The 22,513-nt window shown below is 39.8% G+C and overlaps 5 protein-coding genes across 6 annotated transcripts; 1 reads left to right on the top strand and 4 right to left on the bottom strand.

Moving 5' to 3' along the window:
- Positions 1–2,988: 2,988 nt before the first annotated feature.
- On the bottom strand, positions 2,989–6,719 carry LOC727165 (flocculation protein FLO11). Its single transcript, XM_001122876.5, has 4 exons — positions 6,566–6,719; positions 4,898–5,180; positions 3,967–4,410; positions 2,989–3,606 (listed from the first exon to the last, which is right to left on the bottom strand). The coding sequence occupies exons 1-4, from the start codon at positions 6,695–6,697 to the stop codon at positions 3,338–3,340; spliced, it is 1,128 nt and encodes a 375-aa protein (XP_001122876.4). The 5' UTR covers positions 6,698–6,719; the 3' UTR covers positions 2,989–3,337.
- A 1,361-nt stretch (positions 6,720–8,080) lies between these two features.
- Apd-2 (apidermin 2) lies at positions 8,081–9,360 on the top strand. Of its 2 annotated transcripts, none has more exons than XM_006558657.3 (3): positions 8,081–8,240; positions 8,623–8,803; positions 9,101–9,360. In XM_006558657.3, exons 1-3 carry the CDS (start codon positions 8,229–8,231, stop codon positions 9,136–9,138), a joined length of 231 nt encoding a protein of 76 aa, XP_006558720.1. In that variant the 5' UTR covers positions 8,081–8,228; the 3' UTR covers positions 9,139–9,360. The 2 variants fall into 2 exon arrangements, with proteins under 2 accessions (XP_006558720.1, NP_001078815.1); NM_001085346.1 differs by having other exon boundaries at positions 8,177–8,240; positions 9,098–9,360.
- A 516-nt stretch (positions 9,361–9,876) lies between these two features.
- Positions 9,877–12,018, bottom strand: Apd-1 (apidermin 1). Its single transcript, NM_001085345.1, is given in 3 exon segments — positions 9,877–11,006; positions 11,324–11,621; positions 11,964–12,018. Coding segments are annotated over 3 exon segments (369 nt in total). The 5' UTR covers positions 11,976–12,018; the 3' UTR covers positions 9,877–10,947.
- A 5,720-nt stretch (positions 12,019–17,738) lies between these two features.
- On the bottom strand, positions 17,739–18,579 carry Apd-3 (apidermin 3). The gene is given in 3 exon segments (NM_001085344.1): positions 17,739–17,894; positions 17,974–18,286; positions 18,535–18,579. Coding segments are annotated over 3 exon segments (354 nt in total). The 5' UTR covers positions 18,547–18,579; the 3' UTR covers positions 17,739–17,865.
- Positions 18,580–21,192: 2,613 nt separating this feature from the next.
- LOC727145 (apidermin-like) lies at positions 21,193–21,944 on the bottom strand. Its single transcript, NM_001174144.1, is given in 2 exon segments — positions 21,193–21,338; positions 21,557–21,944. Coding segments are annotated over 2 exon segments (459 nt in total). The 5' UTR covers positions 21,870–21,944.
- Positions 21,945–22,513: the final 569 nt, after the last annotated feature.

Genomic DNA, 22,513 nt, shown 5'->3' with positions numbered 1-22,513 from the left:
TTTTGAAATGAAATAAATTTTGACAAAGAGGAAGAATGAATTGTCTATTTAATTCTAAGATTAAATCTCTTAAAATGGAATGTTCTATAATATCTTCAAGATGAGAGACAAGATCTTTCCTCCATTTCCACTTTCTTGATCTTTAATTAATACCAGAAATATTCGTCGAAACATTTTCCACATCACATCCATCAAACATTCGTTTCAATTAACATTTTAATTTTCCCCCTCGACAATCGTTCATTATCGCACAATGTAACGGGGGAAGAGGTGGTTGATTTATAGGAGAAAAGGGGTAGAACGGATAACATGGAAAATAGTCGCGAGGTAAAAGGATCTCATTGTTACGTCCGTTTCATTAAACGACACCATTCTGTAAGGGATGTTTATGTCGTTCGTTGAATCAGGTATTGTTCACTTAGCCGGCCATGATCCTAGGTGTAACATTCATTTAACGAGGGGGAGGAGAATGGTAAAATTGCAACGAGTCATGATATTCCTCTAGGCTACCGTAGAATTTCATATCAGGGTCATGGTAATCGGATTCTCGATTCAAACGCTTTCATGCGCGATTCATTTCACACTTTTCGATAACGAAAAGTGGTTTAACCGTGGAAAAATATGTTTAATGGCGCGATCATTTACCATTTCGAATATAGAATTTTATCCCGTAATTATCACGGTGAAGTGAAAGAAGTGAAATGATATCGAATGATATTTTGAACGAAACGTCATCTTTATAGTGAAAAATTGCTTATGAAAAATTAAATTGAATTAATTTTAAAGTGAAATTCATTTTGGAAAATTTTTATTTGAATAGAAAGTTTTTTGGAGGGAAAAAAAAGAAATCTCTTCAAGAGAATGAGATCAAATTTCACTATGTTTTCATATTTTGAACGGGAATTTTTTTATAAGAAAAAATTTTAATATTTTTCAATGAAAAATTCTATCGTATCTCTTACTTTATTTATTGAAAAAGTGTAAAGAATTTATTTAAATGAATAGACATTTTTTAAATGAATTGCCTTTTAAGATTCGACAGACATTTATTCCAAGATAAAATAATAATATTTACAGCTATGAAATCAATATTCCAATATGACGCGTCGTTTAAAAACTATTCGAACAGAAAAAATACACTTTCATTTAACCAATATTCGATAAATCTTTTATTTTGATTGATTCCGCCAAACTGCTTTATTTATTTTCGAAAATCACACGCGACGCGTGTCTTTTTGTTACTCCAAATATTATAAAATCGTGTTGTCAGAGCGTGACAATATCCGATTCGATATATTTCTGTTTTATTTTATTTCCATCTTACGAATTTTTCTCCAATTCCCACACGCGTTGTATCGTATCGATTCATAACTATTCATATGTTCCAATAAATTGAAATCGTGAAAAATAAAAAAAAAGCATGGTATTATCCTTGTTTATTTTCGTCATTCGAATTACTCGGATAATCGAGTGCTTATAAAAATAATATTTGAACAGTAATATCTTCAACTTGATGAACTTCTTTTATTTCTCTCATTTGATCGGAAGAAAATTAATTCTTCTTATTTTATTTTTCCCCATTCTGTCTAAAGATACATAAATTTTGCACTTCTCGAGCTTCTAGCTATGAAATGTGTCGTTTACTTCGTGGAAGATGGACCAAGTGATAAATTGAAATTAAAGAGGCGTAATGGTTATGCGGCAAGTTTCAATATCGGGAGAATTTGCAATTTAAATGAAACGAGTCGACTTGTTCTTGATTTACGTCAATTCCAATATTTGTTACCGCATCATATCTCATAATTGATGATAAATATAATTTTATGCCCGATAAAATGTTTGTAATATTTCCTCTTTAAAAGTTAATTGAGAAACATTATTTCGAAGATATTAGTTCTTTTCGATCTGCTTTCAATTTCTTCGAGATTCAAAGAACTATTTTCTCCAGACTCGTATGTTCAGCGTCGGCTGCAAGTTAAAAATTCGTGTTAGAGGAAGATGATTGTCGAAGAAAAATTTTATTTTAGAAATTTAATTATTCTTTGATGCTGTTATACTATTCTACAATTATAAATATTAATGAAAGTTTTCTTACCTGACCTAGAAATATATTTTTACATTTGAAACGAGCAAGATTATGAATAATTAATTAGATTGGAGGCAATTCTTGTTTGCAAAATCTTTTATAATAAATATGTTAGGTAATCAAAGAAGTTTTGCCGTTTCTTTCGTGATAAAAAATATATAATATATGACTAACGTATGAGAAATCGAGGAAACATTTATGAAACTTTATTAACGTCTTACACGTAGTAGCAAATGATTATGGAGATTTAAAATTGCCTTTGATCTCATTCAACCACTCGTCATATCTCCTCTCTTTTTCTTTTCCACGGAAAAACAACAATTTTTCAAAATCTCAATCTTTCTTGGCAACTCAATAATTTTGCCTCGTTTGAAAAATTGAATAAATGAATAAATTATACGTGTTTTTCGAATCCTCTTGTAAAAAGAAAAATTTCCAGCTTTCGATCATTCAAAATACGTTGATCACAATGACCAAGAAAAAGCCTGGAGGAACGTGCGAGTAAACTACACTACACGGCAAAAGTTGATACGATTCGATAAGTTCGTTTACCTAGTGAAAGCGGCACGGCAATAATTGAGTTCCAAGCTTAATCGTATGGTTAAGGTTCGGCTTGTTTAACCCAAACTGGAGATTGCGCCAGATTGCACCGGATTGCTCCAATTGCGGATAACTAGATAAACGTGATAAATACAACTTCGTCAAACCGTTATACTGTTTTCGTTCCTTTCGTTTGTATTCTACAAAACACGTTTACCCCTTCTTATAAAACTTTAAACGCAGTGTAACAGCAGTGCAACATTGCATCAACGTTGACCCAATTCTTCCACGTCGCTTATCGACAACCCGTCCCGTCTCCGTTGAAAATATTCGGAAGAAGAATGAGGAAAAACAGACATCGATCTTCTTATCCATATGCAAGTCTTTATTACAACACAAAAGTCCGTAGTACTATGCTCGGACGAGATAGGAAAAAAAATAAAAAATATCTCTCCATTGTATCGAACGGCGGCCATCAATGCCAAGTCGCGTGCAAAGTCGATCTCCGGTTATCCTTGCGCGCTTTTCCCCCTTCGACTCGCCAACGCAATGTCAACGCAACGCGTTTTTGCCTATAAATCGCGCCTACAAATGCTCACCTAAGGAACGATACACAGGGAGTAATTGATCGATCAGGTATTTTGTCGATCGACGACACGGTGTCTCGAAACCAAGGAACAAGGTAAGGGAGTGAGGATGCGCGGTTACGCTCTACAACGGATAAAGAGGCGTCTTGATCCGATCCAGTGGAGATACACTTGCGGTGGAAACGGTACCCAAGGGGCCGGAAACAACTATCGCGGACGACGATGCTTTCGTCGGCGATACGACGACGTTACTTAAGGGACCGACCGCGATCGTAGACGCTGGCGAAATCAAATTAACTCTCGCTGTTGCGGATGCTGTGGAGCTCCCGGAAGCGGTCGTCACGGTGCTCGAGCTTGATGCCGAACCCTCGATCTTCCTTGATTCTATCCTATCTGTAAACAGATCGATTATACATGGGGATCGATTATGCATGGGTGTCGATATCGCGGGACCGGTAATTCAATTGATCTTGGAACGTCTGGATAAGAATGTAAATAAGACGTAAGTGATTTATTCTCGATCGAATTCAAGGAAAGATCGATTAATTTCTTTGCGAAGGAGAAGAAACAGATTCATTTTTAATACTTTTTCAGCAAATTATTAAATATGAGTAATATATTTGACAGATTTTTTTGAACAAGGATAGAGATTCGATTCTTTTACTCTTTTATCTGAGGAAGAACTATATTTTTCAGTTAACAAAGAGTTTTGAGATTCATTTCTATTCTCTATCGTTCTCAAAAATTGCTCACCTGTCGCTGGACTGGGCTCATCCTCGGCTCGTTCAACGGTCGAGACTGACAGATTGGCGGCTGCGGTGGAGGCCACGCTGACAAAATCGGAATTCGTCTCAACAACGGTGGCTGCAACCGGTTGTTCGGACGTGGAAACGGGAATCGGTAGGGGGGGAGCAGTTGGACCGGCAATGATTATGGGCCCGGTTGAGGGACCTATTACCGCGTTCGCCGACGCTACGCCTATTGTTTCCTTAATTGGCGCCGCGTTGGCCGACGATTCTTCTGCATTTTCGATTGCAACAGCCGCTGACGCTGCTGCACCGCCGCCTTTCTTCGCCTCGGCCACGGCTGACGCCGCGTTATTGGCGATAGAATTGTCAGACGGGGCAACCAACGTCACCGCCCCAGCCGAGGCTCCTTTAATGAGCACCGTATCTTCCGGCACACCTGAGACGACGGCTGGAAAAAATGGAACGAGAATAAGCAAGCTCTATTCTTAAAGGAATAATTCCGGTAATTATTAACTTCAAGATAATTTAATTTTAAACGATCTCGAATCTTTCCATAATATCCTCTCTTTGTATGCAACACGAATATATGTCTTATTTCAACAAAGTAGAAAGGCAATTAAAAGAGCAAGAAAGCAAAAGAGCAAATTTATGTTAATCTGGCTCTCGGCTACGCGTGCTCCCTCGTACGCGTTTGAATTTATGAACCTATTAAATTCGTAATATACCGCGGAGAAACCCGGTTGCCCATAAATTCTTAGCTTTATGTATCTCTATAAAAGGCGCGCGTAGAAGGAGCCGATACTGTCATCGATTCGGTTAAACGAATCGATTAGCATTGAATCCCTCGATGGATTCGTCGGATTCAGAATTTTTCCCTCTCTCTTCTTTCGCGAATTACATATTTCTCGAATGTTTTATAGTTGAAGATGGATTACTTTGCGTAGGGGAAGGCGTTGTTTGGGGTGCGTGCGTGGGCGTTCCAGGGGACACGATGGTCACGGGGCCGGAAGACGATCCCTCGACGAACGTGGTTCCCGTCACGGGGCCACGGATGACCGTCCCCAGAACCTCGTCCGGTTTTGGGGGCAACAGGCTGACAGGTGACAGTCCGTAAACTGGGCCGACCAACACCGTCGATTCTCCGCCGCCCACCGTGCCGTGATAAGGCCAGCTGTTGGCGGGAACGGTTAAGAGAATCGACGTCGCGAGCTGCAAAAGCTGGAAAAATGGACAAGGCGTGAGATTTATCGGGACGAGTGTTTCGAGGAATGTGGGCTGTCGTCGTGTCGGCACAATAATAGCTGAAACGCTTTTCCCCCTAATCTCTCCGCCCCATAAATGTCTCTCTTGTTAACGATATCTCGTGGATATCTTTCGTTAACATCGGCACGATGTGAATACAATTATAATCGAGCATGGAAATGCTCGTTTCTTGTAGCCTCGATTCTTTTTCTTTTTTTCTATACCATATAGTTTTAGATAGGAGATAATACTGGCACGCGGAGTGGTTGGACAGGTACGAATAATAATTCCCGGGAAATTTTGATTGTTGTGATAAATAAAATGAACGGAATGATTGTAACAAATAAAATCATTTGTTACACAACATGGAATATTCGAAGGGCTTATACAATGTTATATCCATTGCTCATCGAATCTATCAGCCATTTAAATGAATCAGAGTTTGAACTTTGACCCAACACCCGAGGAATTTAGGCCCCCTCGATATATCACTTCCTTCTCTCTCTCAAGTTTAACACTCGAGAAGTCCATTATCCCCTCCTATCCTCTCCCCCTCCCCCGTAATAGCAACCACACCCGTGTTAATAACTTTGAACATTACCCATCCAATCCGAGCAATTCTATGGCAAATGGCACCCGACCGACATTCCGTTGCCTAACGTCACCTACGTTTTTCTTCGTCGATCTTTCAACCATAACAACCGATCGCGCTTTAACCACTGCGTGATCCATCGTTCGTTTCATGGCGTGTCGAAGGATAAAGATTCGCCACGCATCGCGGATTTGCATAAACGAAGCATCATCAGATACAATGATTCCTCTCAGGAAGGAATTCGAAATTACGACACGATATCAAGATACATATAGAAAATCTTCTTGGAAGTTAAACGAATGATTGCAACTTCTAATTATCGTAGAATTTCTCATAGAGAACGAGAATTTTTTATCGCGGAAAATCTTCAGAAGTTTAATGAAAAAATGTCCTCGAATCTTTGTTTCCCCGCCTCGATGAAATTCCACCGACGTCGTACACGCGTCGCAGCGTAATTATCAACGTGCCGTGACAATTATCCGACGTATTTAAACGGAATCAATGGATTACCCATCTTGATCAAAGTTACAGAAACGCGGCCATACGTTTCAATTATCCGACTGCCAGCCAACACCGTGCCGCTCTATATATCAACGGAACATTGGTCAGAGAGACGGGGAGCCGTTCATATTTCACGGACGACACGAAAGTGCATTACGAGCTAACAGATTAAAGTTTTCTCATCAGGAACTACTGCTGCACGGATTTCTCTCTCTATCTCTCTCTTCTCGTGCCTCTCGACGATCTACAATAAAGTTTCCGAGCTTACCGGCAACTTCATGGCTGTCTCCTTCGACGAATCTTCTTTTTCTTCCCTTGCTATTCTTCCAGGAATTTTCCTTGCGATCCACTGTCGGCTACTGATCCATTTCCGACCGCCTCGAACGGTTATATACTCCATTACGTGTGTGCATTATATGTTACGTTATATATACTCGGATGATGAGTAAGGAAAAATGGCCACCGCGCCCTGTTTTTCTATCGGAAAGATTTCTAGCGGACTACTACTCTTGGAATTCCTACGGCGGAAAAGCAGAACAAAGAGCGGCATGCGTGCACGCATGCATGCAACGTGCGCATGTTGTGGCGTTGCCGCGTGTTCGAGACCAGTTTTCCATTCAATGGATCGAACACTTTCGATTATTAAGATGCAAATCTTATGATTTTCGTTCGAACGGCTTGGCTTATTAGATTATACGGATCTTTTGTATTCTATTTCTTTTGCTTGGCGATTATGTGTCGTTGTTTAAACCTTTAAGGATTCGTGATATATCGTAAATAAATTCTTGGACAATTATTGTCGAATATGTTGTTGAATCGAGATTGATTAGTTTTACTTCAATCTTCAATACGAGATTAAATCGTACATTATTTATAATCTATATCAGAAAGTCGGGTGGATAAGATGGATCAAAATAAAAATGAAACATAAATTTGAATTTATTATTGTAATGACTTAAATTATTCTTTACGTTCAGCCTTCTATCGGTCTCGAAGTTTCAACGGTTGCAGTCGAAGGATGGGAATACGCGATACAGGTGTGTTATCATTCGAAGGAATAAAAGTTGTTGTCTCGCGAACGAGCGTTCGATTCGTATTATTCGATCCCCCGTGTCGAGCGTTGAATAAATAACAAAAACCGGGGGCAAAGGAGGAGAAAAATGGACCAGTCTTCCGAGAAAAATATCTTATTTAAAAATAAGCCCCGCTTTCGTAACACACTCCGCTTCGATACAACTTTCAAGGTGTCGTTTCCTGCTTCACTGTTCGGCCGCGATTGGACATTTTTAGTCTATCGGCCGTTTATCTATTCAAGGCCGTCCAATGCAAAATTGAAAGTCAATTTCGCAACATCTCGCGCGGATTGCATCTTGCACGGTCGAACCCTAAATCGAAAACGATTTATGATTCCTCTCTCTCTCTCTTCCTTCTCGCATTGGGGTCGATGATTGGTAGCTGCAGGTAAACACACGTGATAAAGAAACGTTTGGAATGATGTAAAGAAGAAAAAAACGAAAAAAAAAAAGAAATAATATCTATAAGCGTGTATGTACGAGGTATGCAAATATATCCATGCGGCCCCGTTCCCGCCTCGAAACTTCTGCAACACTCGGGCCGCGTTGCGTGCTCGCATCGAGATTTCTGATGCAACATTGGCGCTGTACGAGTTCATCGTTTCAGATCGTTGTCTTGATTTACGGGATTCTAGTCCCGACCACGCCCGCCTCGCGACACACGGCCGGACCGGCCGGCCACCATTGAAACGCGATTGACACACATTCGTACACACAGGGTTGAGCGTGACGTGCACAAGCGAGACGTGTGCATATATAGATTGGAAAATAAGAGTATAAAAGACAAACCCGATACCTGCATTTTCATCAGTCGCTTGCGATTTCGAGTTCCAAGAAGCTCAAGTTAATCAACACATAATGAAATCCCTGGTAAGATCGACACTTCTAATCGTAAAGGAAACCGAGACTCTTTTTTTTTTTTTTCTCCAATGGAAATGGAAAGGCAATTCTTCGGTTTTTATCTCATAGATTCACGTTCTCTTTAATTATAAATTAAATCGATCTTTGTTAATTCTTCTCCAGACTCCATCGTCTTTAGTAAATTTACATTATCCTCGAGATTACTGTTATTCTGTTTCAATTTCCTCTCTATCTTTATCAAATCGTAACTTGAACCAAAGTTTTTATTACCTTACACCCTTAATTATCGATAATCCTTGATGGAGATTTGTTGCAACAACAAAGTTGTAAATGAATAATCGAGTGCAATGTAATAAAATAGATGTTGCAAGAGAATTCGTTCGATTTACAGTTAATCCTCTTCGCCATCGTGGCCGTTGTGGCGGCCTTCCCCGAGCTAGAAAGGGAACGCCGAGGAGTCATCGCGGCCCCAGCCTTGGCAGCCGTACCTCTTGCACCCACTATTGCCCTCGCAGCCCCTAAAGTCGCTCCTGCTATCGCTCTCGCACCGGCTCCTAAACTTCTCGCGGCGCGTAAGTATTTTAAATATTTCCTCATCGATCATTGATTCAACTCGCACTTAGTTTAATATCGAAGTGGAATTTTTGCAATAGATTTAACCGAATAGTATTGGATGGAAATTTTTGTCAATGATTAAAAGTTGAATTTTTACTATTAACAATATATTAATCTTGAGAAAACTGAAATTAAAATATTACTGAAATCATTGAATTTAGATTGATTAGTCTTCGAATATTTTTCGAACAGCATGAGTGAGATTTATCGTTAAAGATTTATTAAGAAAATTTGTTATATATATATTGCAGCAGCAGTTGTAGCCGCCCCAGGCCCGTGGAAAGCATGGTAAATCGTTATTTAGCATCTTGGCGTAACTGGACTTTAAGTATTACAACAAAACAACGATGGTGGGAAGCTTTTCTCATTATGGAAAATTCGAATTCGGTTACATCCCCTTTTAGGCCGCAATCGATCATCCATAATCGGCAGAAAAAAAATTATACACTCCCTTCCCCTTATTGTAATTTAAATTATATTATCAGACAATAAAACTTTATTTTAAAAAAATAAATTCTCGCCTCATTCTCTTCTAATTCCTTCGATCCCTGCAAAGAAACGGAATAATTAGAGATATGCATGTACATGAAATGATAATTTCTATTAAATTTGATTGATATTTAATCGAAAATATTTTATTTCTCGATAAAATATAAAGATAACGATACGTAGGACAGGATCATAAAAATAGAATAATTTGTTCGTAAGAACAATTTAATTACTTGTAACAAATTTCATTATTACCGATATTTAATCAATATGTTGCTCAAAGAACATCCTTTAATTCGAAATATCAATCGTTTGATCTTTCAATTATCACCATAAATTATTTCGTGACGTGTAGAGTGTTCAAATTGGATGATTAATTAGCTAATTATCCGTGCACGACATTAACGCAACAGTTGAGTCAGTCGCTCGTCGAAAGAATCGATTTGTTAATAACCTCCTGTCAAAAGTAATTGAAATGTGATAATTAAACACAATGTGTACCAATTATTATTTGCTCACAACATCCAGAAATCTCTAATATGCGTTTCGAACTTGATAATAGTTTATTAGATACAAATACAAAAATTGTTAAGAATAGAAAACAATAAATTACTGCACAATTATTAATCAGTACATCGTTGCTCTTTCAAATTAGATAATATACCCTTTTTAATTAAGTTGATTCGTCGATTCATCTTGAGTATCTACATCAATAAATAAATCCCTTCGTTAAAGAATAAATACGGCAAACTTCTTTATTCGCCAAAACCTGAAACATTGTTGCAACAATATTAATAACAGCATATCTTTTTATCTCGCAGCCTGTTTCATAAATACCTCGCCTTTATTCTTTCCGTACACAGTTTACACAGTAGCAAAGCCAAATTGCAACTGAAATTGCGATTGAAAGAAATTACTCGCTCTTTAAAAACCGCGGTTTCAAAGCACCGCAAAAGACATCGTTTCAGAGGCCGTTCCTTTTCATTCGATTCATCCTGGATTCATTATTTCGCGTGTCCTTTTATTGGCAGTGGATATACAGGTGGAGGAATAACGGCTTTCAACAAACTAATTAGAAACTGGGGCGACAGAAGTTCCGATAACTTTTACGGTTTCTCAAGTTAAAACCGTTAATAAACGTTCGGTTAAATATCGACTTATCCCTGCGATTTCTAGGAATGATGAAAATTATTCAGAGTGTATACAGTGTATACTTCATTTATTAAATATACAAAAGCGTGTAACGTGTATATGGATAATAATTACAAGGAGATACGCGAAAGAACCTCGGAGAAACTCGGATACGTTGTCCATCGTGAATCGAGCAGACCTTTTCTTTGTCTCGAGAACGAGAGAGATAAAGAAAGAGAGAGAGAAAAAAAAAGAAAAAGATAGCAAGAATAATCGTTCCATCGTACAATTCGTTCCATTCCAAATTACGGAGTCTTCGATTCGATGTGGAGCAACGTTGAGCTTTTCTTTTTTTTTTTTTTCTTGATCCAAGTCCCGCGGATGGAGGTCGATGAGAAGCCGTTTCCATGTTCACGAGAGAAATCGTTCGAGTTGTCTTAAGCTGTGGGCGAGGGGGTGGTCGAATCCGGGGGAAATCGGTCTACCAATGCGCTGCTGGCGCCACCACCGCTCCAGCGGGGCCAGCCACGACCGCTGCTCCTACGAAAGAAAATTCTTTAATACACATCCTTAAATTTTCACCACAAACATTATTAACAATCCCACAATATTCGTATACATCCTTTGAAGCCTTGCTTCGCTGATGTATCACGCATTCGACATGAATGAAATTCACAATAACGCGCTCATTAAACACGAATCAAATTAATCCGTATAATTATCTCTAAATCGATCGAAATTGTTTCCGAGTTTCCAATAATTGTTATCACATTTCACGAAGCGCGTGTAATTTAATGTTAACGAACTTCAACACAAATTGTTTAAACGTTTGAAAAAGAGAAATTGGAGAGACTTACCTGCGGCGGGTCCAACGACCGCAGCTGGGCCAGCGGCTGGCCCAGCCACCACGGCGGAGCCGGCGGCTGGTCCAACCACAGCCGCAGCTGGTGCAGCAGGGCCGACGACCGCAGCAGCCGGTGCAGCGGGTCCTACGACCGCCGCAGCCGGGCCAGCTGGTCCAACGACCGCCACGGAGGGAGCCAGAGCGGGCAAAACACCACCCAACACCACTGCTCCATTGTGTCCCCAGCCGAGGGAGCGACGCTCGCGGTCGGGGCTGGCTGAGGCCATGGCCAGGGCGGCGACAAGGACGATCTGCAAGATTCAGGAAAATCTTGGTTGACAATAATTGTGCACGGATTACGATAATTGATCAGGATTAATTTTTACGCGTCCAGCAAAGAGTATATAAATATTCGAATCGAAAGTTGAGATATTTTTTTGGGAATTAAGGAAAAGAGATTCGAGAAACTGATGCTAGTAGTTTCTTTTCAGAAGAAATTTATACTTGTATGAATTAATAATCTGTTCTTTATAGTAATAATAGCAAGATTAAGCAATTATGTAAAGTTGACAAGTTTAAGATTGTAAGATTCAAGATGAAAGTAGTCGATTAAGTTAGAAGATTTATAATATAAAATTCTTATGATATCTCACCATGTACTTCATATTGATTGCGTTGTGGTTAGTCTTTAGCTTGCTAGTGACTGATGCTCAACCCCTGTGACACGTCGCCTTATATACCCAAACTGATCGGCAAGATCGCCTTGTGCAACCTTCAACCCCGAATGAAAGTCGGAATAAGAAACGAGGCAGGGTGCGGTCAGCTGGATAAGCGACACCGGAGTTCCGTGTCCAACGTCACACGTTGGACGGGAATTGTTATCACGCGGAGACGTGCACCAGCCTCGAACAGCCTGTTACCGCAATAACGGTTGTTGGTTGTCAGGGAGATAGAATTTTCTTGTTGGTCAGCAACAACGTGCCACGTGCTGGTTGAATCCGCTGATCATCCTCTCGTCTTCCGCGAAACGCGTTGATAAAATCGTTTAAAATCCAAAATTTTTCTCTCTCTCTTTCTTTCGTTCTCTCTCAGTTATTTCGAATTTGCATTCTTTGCATCTTGTAAAATAATCGATGATGCTTTCTATGGAAATGAAACGGTGGTTTTCTTGTTTCGTAACTAATGCTTGTTCGCGCGAGTTAAAATTCAATGTAGAGTATATAAATTCAACGAGATGATAATGAGCAGGGAAACTCTTCATGCGTATAACAGCGGATAATTCATTATTTATTTTGATAACTCTTTCGAGTTAATTATCTGTAATCTGGCGTAAAATTGTTTACGAGTGAAACGTGCGTTAAATTTGTTTCGTTTCTTTGGAATGCAGTCTGTTGAAATAAAAGTGAAACGAATAAGAAAATTTACATAAAATTATTGAATATTTGTATATCAATGAGTATAATGAATCGTTTCTTTTTTTCTTTTGGATTAGAATCGTGCAAATTTTAATTCTTTTTACATTTTTCAATTACATTTTTAGAAAGATTAAATATTTCATACAGTACAATTCTATATTATCACAAATTTTCATTTAATTCTATCAATTTGGAATATAATTTCACAATGTATCCTTTATTACAATGATACAAATTACAAATGTATCTCTATACATTTCTTTCACACTCTTCTACATTACAAAAAAAGAAAACGGGATAAAAATTCATTACTCAAAGAGATTCAAATTGAAAGATTTCGACTTTGCCGTCCCAATTTTCGTAGTGAGAAATATCACGTAATATCAATGTATCGCTCGATTCATTCGTATTCCTCCTTTAATCGGTCGCAAACCACTAAAACCTCCCCAAAGAAAAAAAGAAGACGAGAAAGCGAGATAAATCAAATTTCCAGCTACAAATTCACGGAAACGCGGGCGATCATCGTTCCCGCGAACAATTTCCCCATGGCAAAGAATAAAGCGAGCGTCGGTCGAATAAAACAAAAGCTAGGGGAAAAAGAGGGTGGCGGCGGTGGTTCCGCTTCGCCCTTTTATTTTCGGTCGAACAAGTCGAACAGGCCGAACAATTTTCGCGCGATGGCCGCGCGAGTAATCCGTCCTTTGAATCCGCGCGCACGGCAGACAGCAGGAATGGCGTAATTGCGCGTATCAGATTCGCCGAGTCAAGGGAAGAGAATCGCGGCACGCGAGGGGGGGCCCTCTGCGCCCGTCCCGTTTCGAATTTACGGCCAAACCACTGGCTCCCCGTGGCCAAACTTGGGTAGAGTTCCATCGCTGATGGAATAATTGGGCAAACTTTGGAGCTGCTTCGAACGAGGACTTCCGCTGTTTAGGGAGAAATTTCGGGGGCTAGGTGGCGAGTGGTTCGGTCTCGACGATTGGTCACGTATACACCAGCCCTCCCTGGTCAGGTGGAACTCGTGTTTCACACGATGAATTTGCACGGGGCGAGGTTCGAAACGAATATTATTTGTTGGTAATTGATTCTCGTTTTGATTCTCTCTTATTTTCAATGATGGCTTTCCGAAGACTGTACTTTGATTCTTGTGTTAAACGGATGTGAAGAATTATCGTAGATAAAGAGAAACAATATACGAAGAAGAATACATCGTTATTTTTGTCATTTCATGCAATTTTTTCTTTAGAAATGATTTCGAATAGGATGCCTTGATTAGGTTCATTATGCAGTGTTTATAAATGGAAACGTTTCAAAAATTTCGAAACTTGGTTATTTTAAATGGAATTTTTATCAGAAAATATTAAACGTCTCTACGAGCTCGATTTCATTTCAATCAACTTCGTTATTCTAAAAATGGAACCAATTCAACTAAACTTTCCTTTTTTTTATATCCAAAAATATTAAACGTTCGTCAATTTAATTTTTACAAATGAAATACCAATTTAATTTTTCTCTTTCTTCTTCCCCCCCTCCCCGAATTCGTTATCATAATAATAATCATCGAAATGCGTTCCCCGCAACGCATTTCGATCGATTCTAAACCAATAACAATTTCAATATCTAAACCAGTGTGTTAATGAGCCCGAAAGCCGTTTAACAATTTGAACAACATCACCCTTTCCACGAATGCGGCCTGCCATCGACCAAACGGGTCACTTTATTATTCCATTATACGGTCGTTCGTGTGCAAGGGGATGCAAGTGAAATTCGGCCGTTCGAATTCGTCCACTTCCCTTTCCACCCGCGATTGGCCCGTTTACGTGACCCTTCAACCCTGGACCGGAAAGCTTGGATTCAGGGGATTCCAAGATTCGGATAGATATTGAAAAGTTAGGACCTTTTGTGACGAGTTCGTGATACTCCTCCTCCACGAATAGATTCGTCTCGATTCGAAGCGTCAAGCGTCTTCTTCTTCTTCTTCTTCCTCTTCTTTTTCTTCCTCTTTGGTCTATCGACAAGTTTCTGTTCATATTCCAATGTATACAGATTTTCGATTATCGATCGTGGACGAACATGATTCGATTTTTTCGTATTATAGGTGATTATTATTAATAGTAAAAATGGTGGAATTCTGATTAATTCTTGGGAAGGGGATTGGGAGTAGGTCGGACGAGAAATAGTCGACGGATGTATTTGGAGGGTACAGATTTATCGATGAGGGGAGAGCTCACTTGGGCTGATTCGTTTTTGCATTTCACGATGAATATTTCAGACCGACCCCTGACATTTTAAAATAAGTAAGGTGAAATTATTTTATACTCGTATTTTTACTCGAAAAATTGGGACATTTAATTGGCTGAATTTAACGGCAATCGTTAAATGCCATTTGAAGAGTTCCGAAGGAATGATCGATATTTTTTTTATTGTTTTCAACTTTTAATTTAAATTGTTGTTAATCGATTTGTTCAAAGTTTGAAAAATAAAAATATTCTAGAATCGAGAAAGTTATTCGTCCAGTAGGGTAAATTGAAAAAAGTAATAAAGTTTTAATTATAATGGTAATTTGAAAAAAATTTTGAGTAAAATGAAAATATACTTACACTCACGTAATAAGAATAAAAGGTTAAAATCCTGTAATAGAACAGTTAATTCAGCATTCATAAGAGAAATGCATAATAATAACTCAGAGAATGGAGATATGCCACTTGAATTGCATTATAACTTAGAATGTAAAACGACCTTCGTCACCTACAAGATAAATGATAAATGATAGATGATATCGATGAAAAAAAAAATATATATATATATATATGGTAAATAAATGTACACAATAAAATTAATATCTTACAAACACATACATAATATTCAAATATGGACACAATTTGCATACGTACTTTCTTCGCATTAATTAATTATTTGAACGTGTTTTAATTGCGTGTAAATCCACGATACTAAATTATAATTATATCATTATTCGCATAATAAAATTCAAAATTCGAAATTCATAATTTTCTGAAACATTTGCGCATTCTCCTATAATTGTTGTAAATTAATCAATTTCAATTTCGTAATTCTCTCTCATAATCATGCTCTTTGATTACGTTCTATTAACTCGCAGAATTAATATCGTATTTCTAAAATTAATTAATTAATTTCGACGATTCGATTCGAATTTTTCACACTTGTTTGTCGTTTTCTTTCTTGTTAACCGGCATGTTATAATTAGACGAAACAATTAACTTCATTAATATTAACCACCACGTTGCGGTAAAACGTACATATGGGCAAATGCAGTTTTCCCTCGTCGAAACATACGTACGAACACGAGAATAGAGAATTAAACGGGAATGGTTCGTTGCTCACTTCGTTGCTAACCCTGCACGAGTACACGTGGCTGATATCGCATACTGCCGCCCGATAATCGTATGCATCTCATTGCTCAGAACGTACCGTTAACCGTTTGAAGGATAAAATAAAGTTTAATTAATTCGATAGTCTTGTAGACACGTTTCCATAATACGTTTGATCCGTGATCGTTGATTCGATTTAAGCAGATTGATGATGAGAATAGAGAGGGATGCTTAGCCATTTTTTTTCTGAAAAATGCTTCATCAAAATTTATTACGCGTTAAATCATTTAATCGATACCCTTTTAAGAATTCGAAATAAAATAAAATTCTTACTTTTCGTTTTTATTATATGCGCATTTTCCATTTTTCAAATGGAGATTTTTCAGGAGATCCCTCTTCCGAGAGGTACTTTATCTCTTCGATTAAAATACCGTTTTAAATATTACGTGATTTCCATTTTCAAAAAATGCCTTGCTTCGTTCAAAGGCATTTAACAATAGGCAGGCACAAATCCATTAATATTGGATCGAAAGAATATATAATGGACACGATATATCAATACCAGTTATTTCCCGTCTCCCCTCTCTCTCAATATAATCCGTAATATTGAAAAAGAATACTTTTTTCCACGATTTATCATTTAACATGTTGTTATTAAACATTATCGTAATAAACGTTTATTTATCAAAAGTGCATATATTCTCTGTTTAATTCTTTCCTATTTATAAATTGCACGATAATCCAATCATTTTGCATAAAAATTTCACAATATTAATATATCCCTCTTGCACCTTTCTTTCAATTCCTTCTCCATCCACTTTGATCGAACAAGAAAAAAAATCTTCACTTTATCTCCACTTCTCGCATCCTCCATTATTCCCCTTCTTTTTCCATTGGGGAGAAACCCAACCGCGTGTTTTCCACGACAATAATGTCAAACTCGATCTATATACGTATCGATTATCATGCTTGACATTTCGAGATCCGTCGCGTGCTCGTCGAGGACCACCGTTACAGGTCCTTGAAGAGAAAATCCGTTACAGCGGCTCGATCTCGAACGGATTCCACTTGTCGATTGCCGCACTTGACAGTGAACCGATTATACAATTGGCCACCGTGTTGCCACCGCGTTGTTAGACGAGCCGGTTTCCGCCCGAAGGATTTCTCCAACGCGTGGGCATCGGGACGATGGGTGCACAGGTGCCAGCTCTGCCTTCGTCTTCCCGCACTTGGGCCCTACAGCCACCGTGGCAGGAGGTGTGCGTTGAAATATTCATGATTCGAGAATTGTCTCCGAACGCGTCCTGAATCGAACGAAATTATTCGCACGTGCCTTTTTTTCGCGCGAATCGGATGCTTCCAATTTCGAGATTTTTAAAGGGGTTGCGATATTTTCCTTTTCTTGTTTTGTTTCTCTTTGAATTTTATCGTGCAATTTGCAATTAATAAACGAACGATACAGCATCGTCTTCAAGTTCTTCAATGGGAATGGTGAGAATTCATTTATCTTGAAGGAAAGAGGAAATTATTCGGAATATTTTAAATTATCCTCAAAAACAGGAACAATTTGTTTCTAAAATTAAGCACAGGTACGAATATTACAGATAAGTAATATTATTTATTTCATACAATTAATAAAATAATATAAGCTTTTTACACCTTTACAACTCCATACGTTTGTGTCAGTGTCGTAATAATAATCTAGAATAATCTGAAATAATCGCTCCGCATAGTCTTGAGTGGGAAAGACGAGAGATATTACAGATACGAGCTATTGATTCTATTATTCGTCAATGGTGAGCGAGTACAGATGCAAGTCCTGAAAATTTATTTATTCGTTACTTTCAATCGTCTCTTTTATTCGATCTTATTCTATTATATTATTCAAAAAATCTTGCCGAGAACGGGTCCAGGTCCAGAGAGAAGAGTGGGCCCAGCCGACGCCCCTTTGAGCACCGTTGGTCCAGCGGAGGGACCGGCAACTAGTGTTGGTCCAGCAGCTGGTCCAGCAACCACCGTCGCGCCAGCATGCGGCCCAGCAACGAGCGCTGGGGCGGCAAGAAGGGCCGCTGGGCCAGCGACGAGCGCTGGGCCAACAGCAGGCCCTGCAAGGAGGGTTGTTCCTGCGTGACTAGCAGCTGACAGAGCCCATGGGGCGAGAAGTCCGCTTGGAGCGGCTGAGCAAACTGAAGCGATCGCTACGAGGATGGTCTGAACATGAAATTCCAAAAAAGTGTTGTATTTTATCCGATAATTTCAAGCAAATGTCTCTCATGTAAAGAAAATCGAATTGGAATCGAACTAAATTATAAATATATGAATAAAATCGATACTTTTTTATATTACATTTTAAAATTGAATAAATGATTTTGTAACATATTATAAAATTCTGATTCTTTTTTTTCGAAATTATTTCCTAAAAAATACGAATGGAAAAAGAAAGATACAAATAACCTTACCAAGTACTTCATGATTGCTCGATCCGCTTCTTAACTACTTGTCTATCGCGTTAATTGCGACACTGCTAATCAACCCCGTGATATCTCAGCTTTTATACTCGGCTCTGACCCTGGATCTCCCGCTTTCCCTGCCTTTTTCACCCAAGAAACGTCACAGAAACGGCGATTGTTGCCGGATGTTCGACCTATCTCTGCAGAGAAGAAATTCCACGTCGCCTGTTTGCGCCAGCTATTAAACTCGACGTCGAGGAGCATTGCATAGTCTCTTCGACGTTTTCCGCGAGAACAATTGCACTCCTCCTGTGGAATACCATAAGTTTTTTATCGAAATTTGAATGGATCGACGATGAAAATACTTGGAGAAGGCATACTTTGACGACGATTCTGGTTAAAATGGTGTGTCGCGTTGATTACTCGCGACACGCGTAATCGGGAACACGTGTAACGTGGAGTGTCTCTCTTTTCGATTTCGCGGAGGAATGCAACTGGTGAACGTTTCGCCCATTTTACGGAGAAACGCGAAAGCTTTGCGAACTAATCCGCTTTCAGAGCCGAATTCTCCATGTACCAAGTATTAAGTACATAATTCCAAAGCTTCGAAACCTCAAGTAACTCTAACTCCAACGCTGACAACGCCGGGGAAGAGAGCTGTTTGATTAACAATGCAAGTGGTGGCCTCTCTTGGCTACTTGAATTCGATATCAGAATGGAAGGAATTTTTGCAAGGAATTTTAACGTGAAACTTTCTTTTCTTGTTCCTTCTTAAATGTAGATATTTCTAAAAATCTACGTTTCGGATGTTCCTTTTTTAAATATTTAATTTCACTTAAAACACAAATCGATCAAAATTATAAAAATTGTAAAGGGAATATATAGAAGTATTTGTAAATCGTATCGATTTGTGCGTTTCCAAAAACCGTAATTATAAAACAAGATTTCGATAAATATGATTTATCCTCGATCAAAATTTAAACGTTCAAACAATACAAAATAATACAAATTTCTCTAATTGAAAATCGTTTCACCATTCACCGTCTATCCACGCCATTAATTTGCCAAATTAATTATCATCGAATTGCTAAACGTTTCGCAATTGTTTCATTCGTAAATCGAATGGAATATAATGGTGTAATACTTGTTGCAGCTCGTGGACATTGCATACCCTTTGAAATGATAATACGCCGGTGGTATACGTTAATAATTCCATCCGATCTCTCGGCTTGGCATCCCCGGAAACGGGGATCGCAAAGAGGACGCGTCTTCGAATTTCCTGCGGCCGGAATGTGCCTGGAAACGAGGATTAAAGCGAGAATTTTGCGAGATCGAGCCGCTCTCGGATATCACAATGAGGGCCAGTGAAGAGAATGCCCGGATGATTGGATCGGCGTTGAAGCAATTTCCTATAATTACCGGGCAAAGGTATCGGCGCGATGGCACAATGGGCCTCGAAATGGAGGCTGACCAACGCCACGGCATGGGCCATGATATTCCATAGCTCGAACAATGTTCCGCGATCGTTGTCACTTTAATCGGGGAAACTTGCACTCTGATACCGCTGCCTTTACTTTGATCCTTTGAGCGTGAAATTATTGGAGAGAATCCCTGAAGCCAAGATTTTTTTTCATAAAATTCCCGATATTTTGGGGATAGTTTGTTCTCAGATCGAGTGAGTTGTACAAGAGTCATAATTGATATAAGATTTCTTCCATTTATCGTCGAATTAATTTGGAGTGTTCATCGAAGATAGCAGTAGTGGAACGTCGTTTTAATTATCCTGAAAAGTGAGAAATATTGATGGTTAGTCGATTAGCCTTTTTAAAAATTACCAAATTGTTATCTACTCTACTATTAATTTTCTATTACAATCATATCTTAAGTAAGTTATAACAGAAAAAATATTTGGATAAAGATTTCTTTTTTTATTTTTTTCAGGTCATCACTGGTCACCCAATCGATTAGAACGCGCATAAGATACGCGAAGATTAATCTTTCTTTTTAAGATTATCTTTTTATATCCCGATATTCGATTCGAAATTGATTTTCCAAATATTTTTATTTGGAATCGTTAGACTCGCCAATTGTTCGAGCGAACAAAGACAATACCGAAACTTGTTCCCTCGCGCAGGGTTCGTAATTACACCGTTGGAACATTTCCGGCCTCGAAACTTTGAGGAAACGCCATTGTCCTCATTAAAACATTCGGTCTTTTGTTTCGACCGTACTCGAGGACACGTTAAACCAACTTATTTTACCGCGAATGAATTGAAATTTACGAAACAATAGCACGCTCGTGTTTGAACGTTCTCGTGTTCGATTATTCCCCTTCTCGAAATAATTATTTTTTTTCCACCAGAATTTCGTCTTTCGCCGAAATATGAAGAATTTCGAATAATCTCGACAAGATGGACAAGAGGGAAAAAACGTTTCGCCGACTGATTGACGATCCACGAGGCTCCTCTCCAAAGTGGCATGCGTTTATTATTATATAAAATAGACATATAAACGATACATCGTTATGTACAGAGAATACATATAAAAGATAGAGCGATGGAGGTACTAGCGGTATATGACGGAGATCGTGGCGCGGTCGGTTTCAAAATGGAAGGCGTCGGAGGAGATCAGTCGAAGATGCGTGTCGTCCAACAAGTGAGCAAGGGATTACCAATGTCCATCCGCGCGAAGGATACTTCCCACGCCAGCCGGCCCAGCTGCTATGCTACCCGACGGTCCAGCGATCAATGCTGGGGCGGTGATTGGGCCGGCGAGGGCTGCTGGAGGTGCCGCAGGTCCAGCCAGAACAGCTCCTACAACAACAAATTCTCCGTAACCAATAACGAATAAAATAACCCATTATCTCATGGCTCAATTTATCCATCCATTGTCAACATTGTGCCTACGTACTCTCTGTATATAATATATATTTATTACAGCAACGTCCAAGTTACGAAAGGAACTTCTCTTACGCTCATGACAACTCTCTAATTTATCAAAAAATAAATAACAATCGTAGGATTTTACTCACCCCAGGGAAGGGCGTGTGCGGCTGGCCAGTGAGCCGCCGGCCAGGGTGCAGCGTGGCCGGCAACGCTACCGGAAACGAGGGAAGGGCCAGCAACGGCTCCCGTTACGACAGCTCCACCGTCCACGGCTCCGGAGAGGCGAGCTGGTCCAACCGCGGGTCCGGCGAGGGCGGCGGGGCCCGCAACGGGTCCGCTGAGGGCGGCAGGGCCTAGGATCGGGCCCGCCAACGCTGCCCCAGGCGCCAGAAGGCCGGACGGGGCGGCCTCGGCCATGGAGAGGGCCGCGACGAGGAGGACCGCTGCGAAGGTGCGCATGTTTGCTCGAAGGGCTTGTTCGCTTTTCCAAGCTGGTGGAACAGTTTGGCTCGGTGGCTCGGGTGGATGTGCTGTCACCTGGCTGCCTCGATCCCGCTTTTATACTATGGGCATTGTCTACTACGGCACTGCTGGCCGCCCAATGCTCCCGCCAACCCCCCAAGGGCGGGGCACAGGACACGCCGAACATTCTCTGGACGCGTGGCCGGTTTCCCTCTCGGCGGCTTATCACAGCCTTATGAGAGTCGGCGGCGACAACGGCTTTACGCCTCGCGGCCCACCTCCGTGCCCCCGGAGGTCGCCCGCTCCAATTCGAACCGTTGCATCCGTTTCAGCGATTGCCTTTTTTTTCGTTTCTTTCTCTCTCTCGCATTACCTTGCGTAGAACACGGTAACTACTCCGTCGAGCAGAAAGATCGACACGCAGATAGTTTGCAAGTTTGACTGTTTAATGGGTTGTACGCGGGTAGTCACGGTCTGGGTGGTTTCGAAAAATGCATAATTGGTTGGTTTCCAAGTTTTTCGGCGTTCGTCCAACGAGATATGTAGCAATCCTTTAGATTATCATTTAACGAAGAGCAATCCTTTTAAACTTACGATATAAATATTAAGCTTGTATTTTTATACGTGGAATTAATAAACTT

This window comes from Apis mellifera, linkage group LG4 (genome assembly GCF_003254395.2).
Source record: "Apis mellifera strain DH4 linkage group LG4, Amel_HAv3.1, whole genome shotgun sequence".
Classification (NCBI taxonomy): Eukaryota; Metazoa; Arthropoda; class Insecta; order Hymenoptera; family Apidae; genus Apis; species Apis mellifera.
Note: the sequence above shows the minus strand (reverse complement) of the source record. Positions and strands in the feature narration are given on the sequence as shown.

Coding starts and splice junctions, on each gene's coding strand:
- LOC727165 (XM_001122876.5), bottom strand. CDS start 6,697: ATGGAGTATATAACCGTTCGAGGCGGTCGGAAATGGATCAGTAGCCGA. Junction 5,181..6,565: donor AGACAGCCATGAAGTTGCCG/GTAAGCTCGGAA, acceptor CCATTTTTCCAG/CTTTTGCAGCTCGCGACGTC. Junction 4,411..4,897: donor AACGCCTTCCCCTACGCAAA/GTAATCCATCTT, acceptor CATTTTTTCCAG/CCGTCGTCTCAGGTGTGCCG.
- Apd-2 (NM_001085346.1), top strand. Junction 8,804..9,097: donor TCCTAAACTTCTCGCGGCGC/GTAAGTATTTTA, acceptor TATATATTGCAG/CAGCAGTTGTAGCCGCCCCA.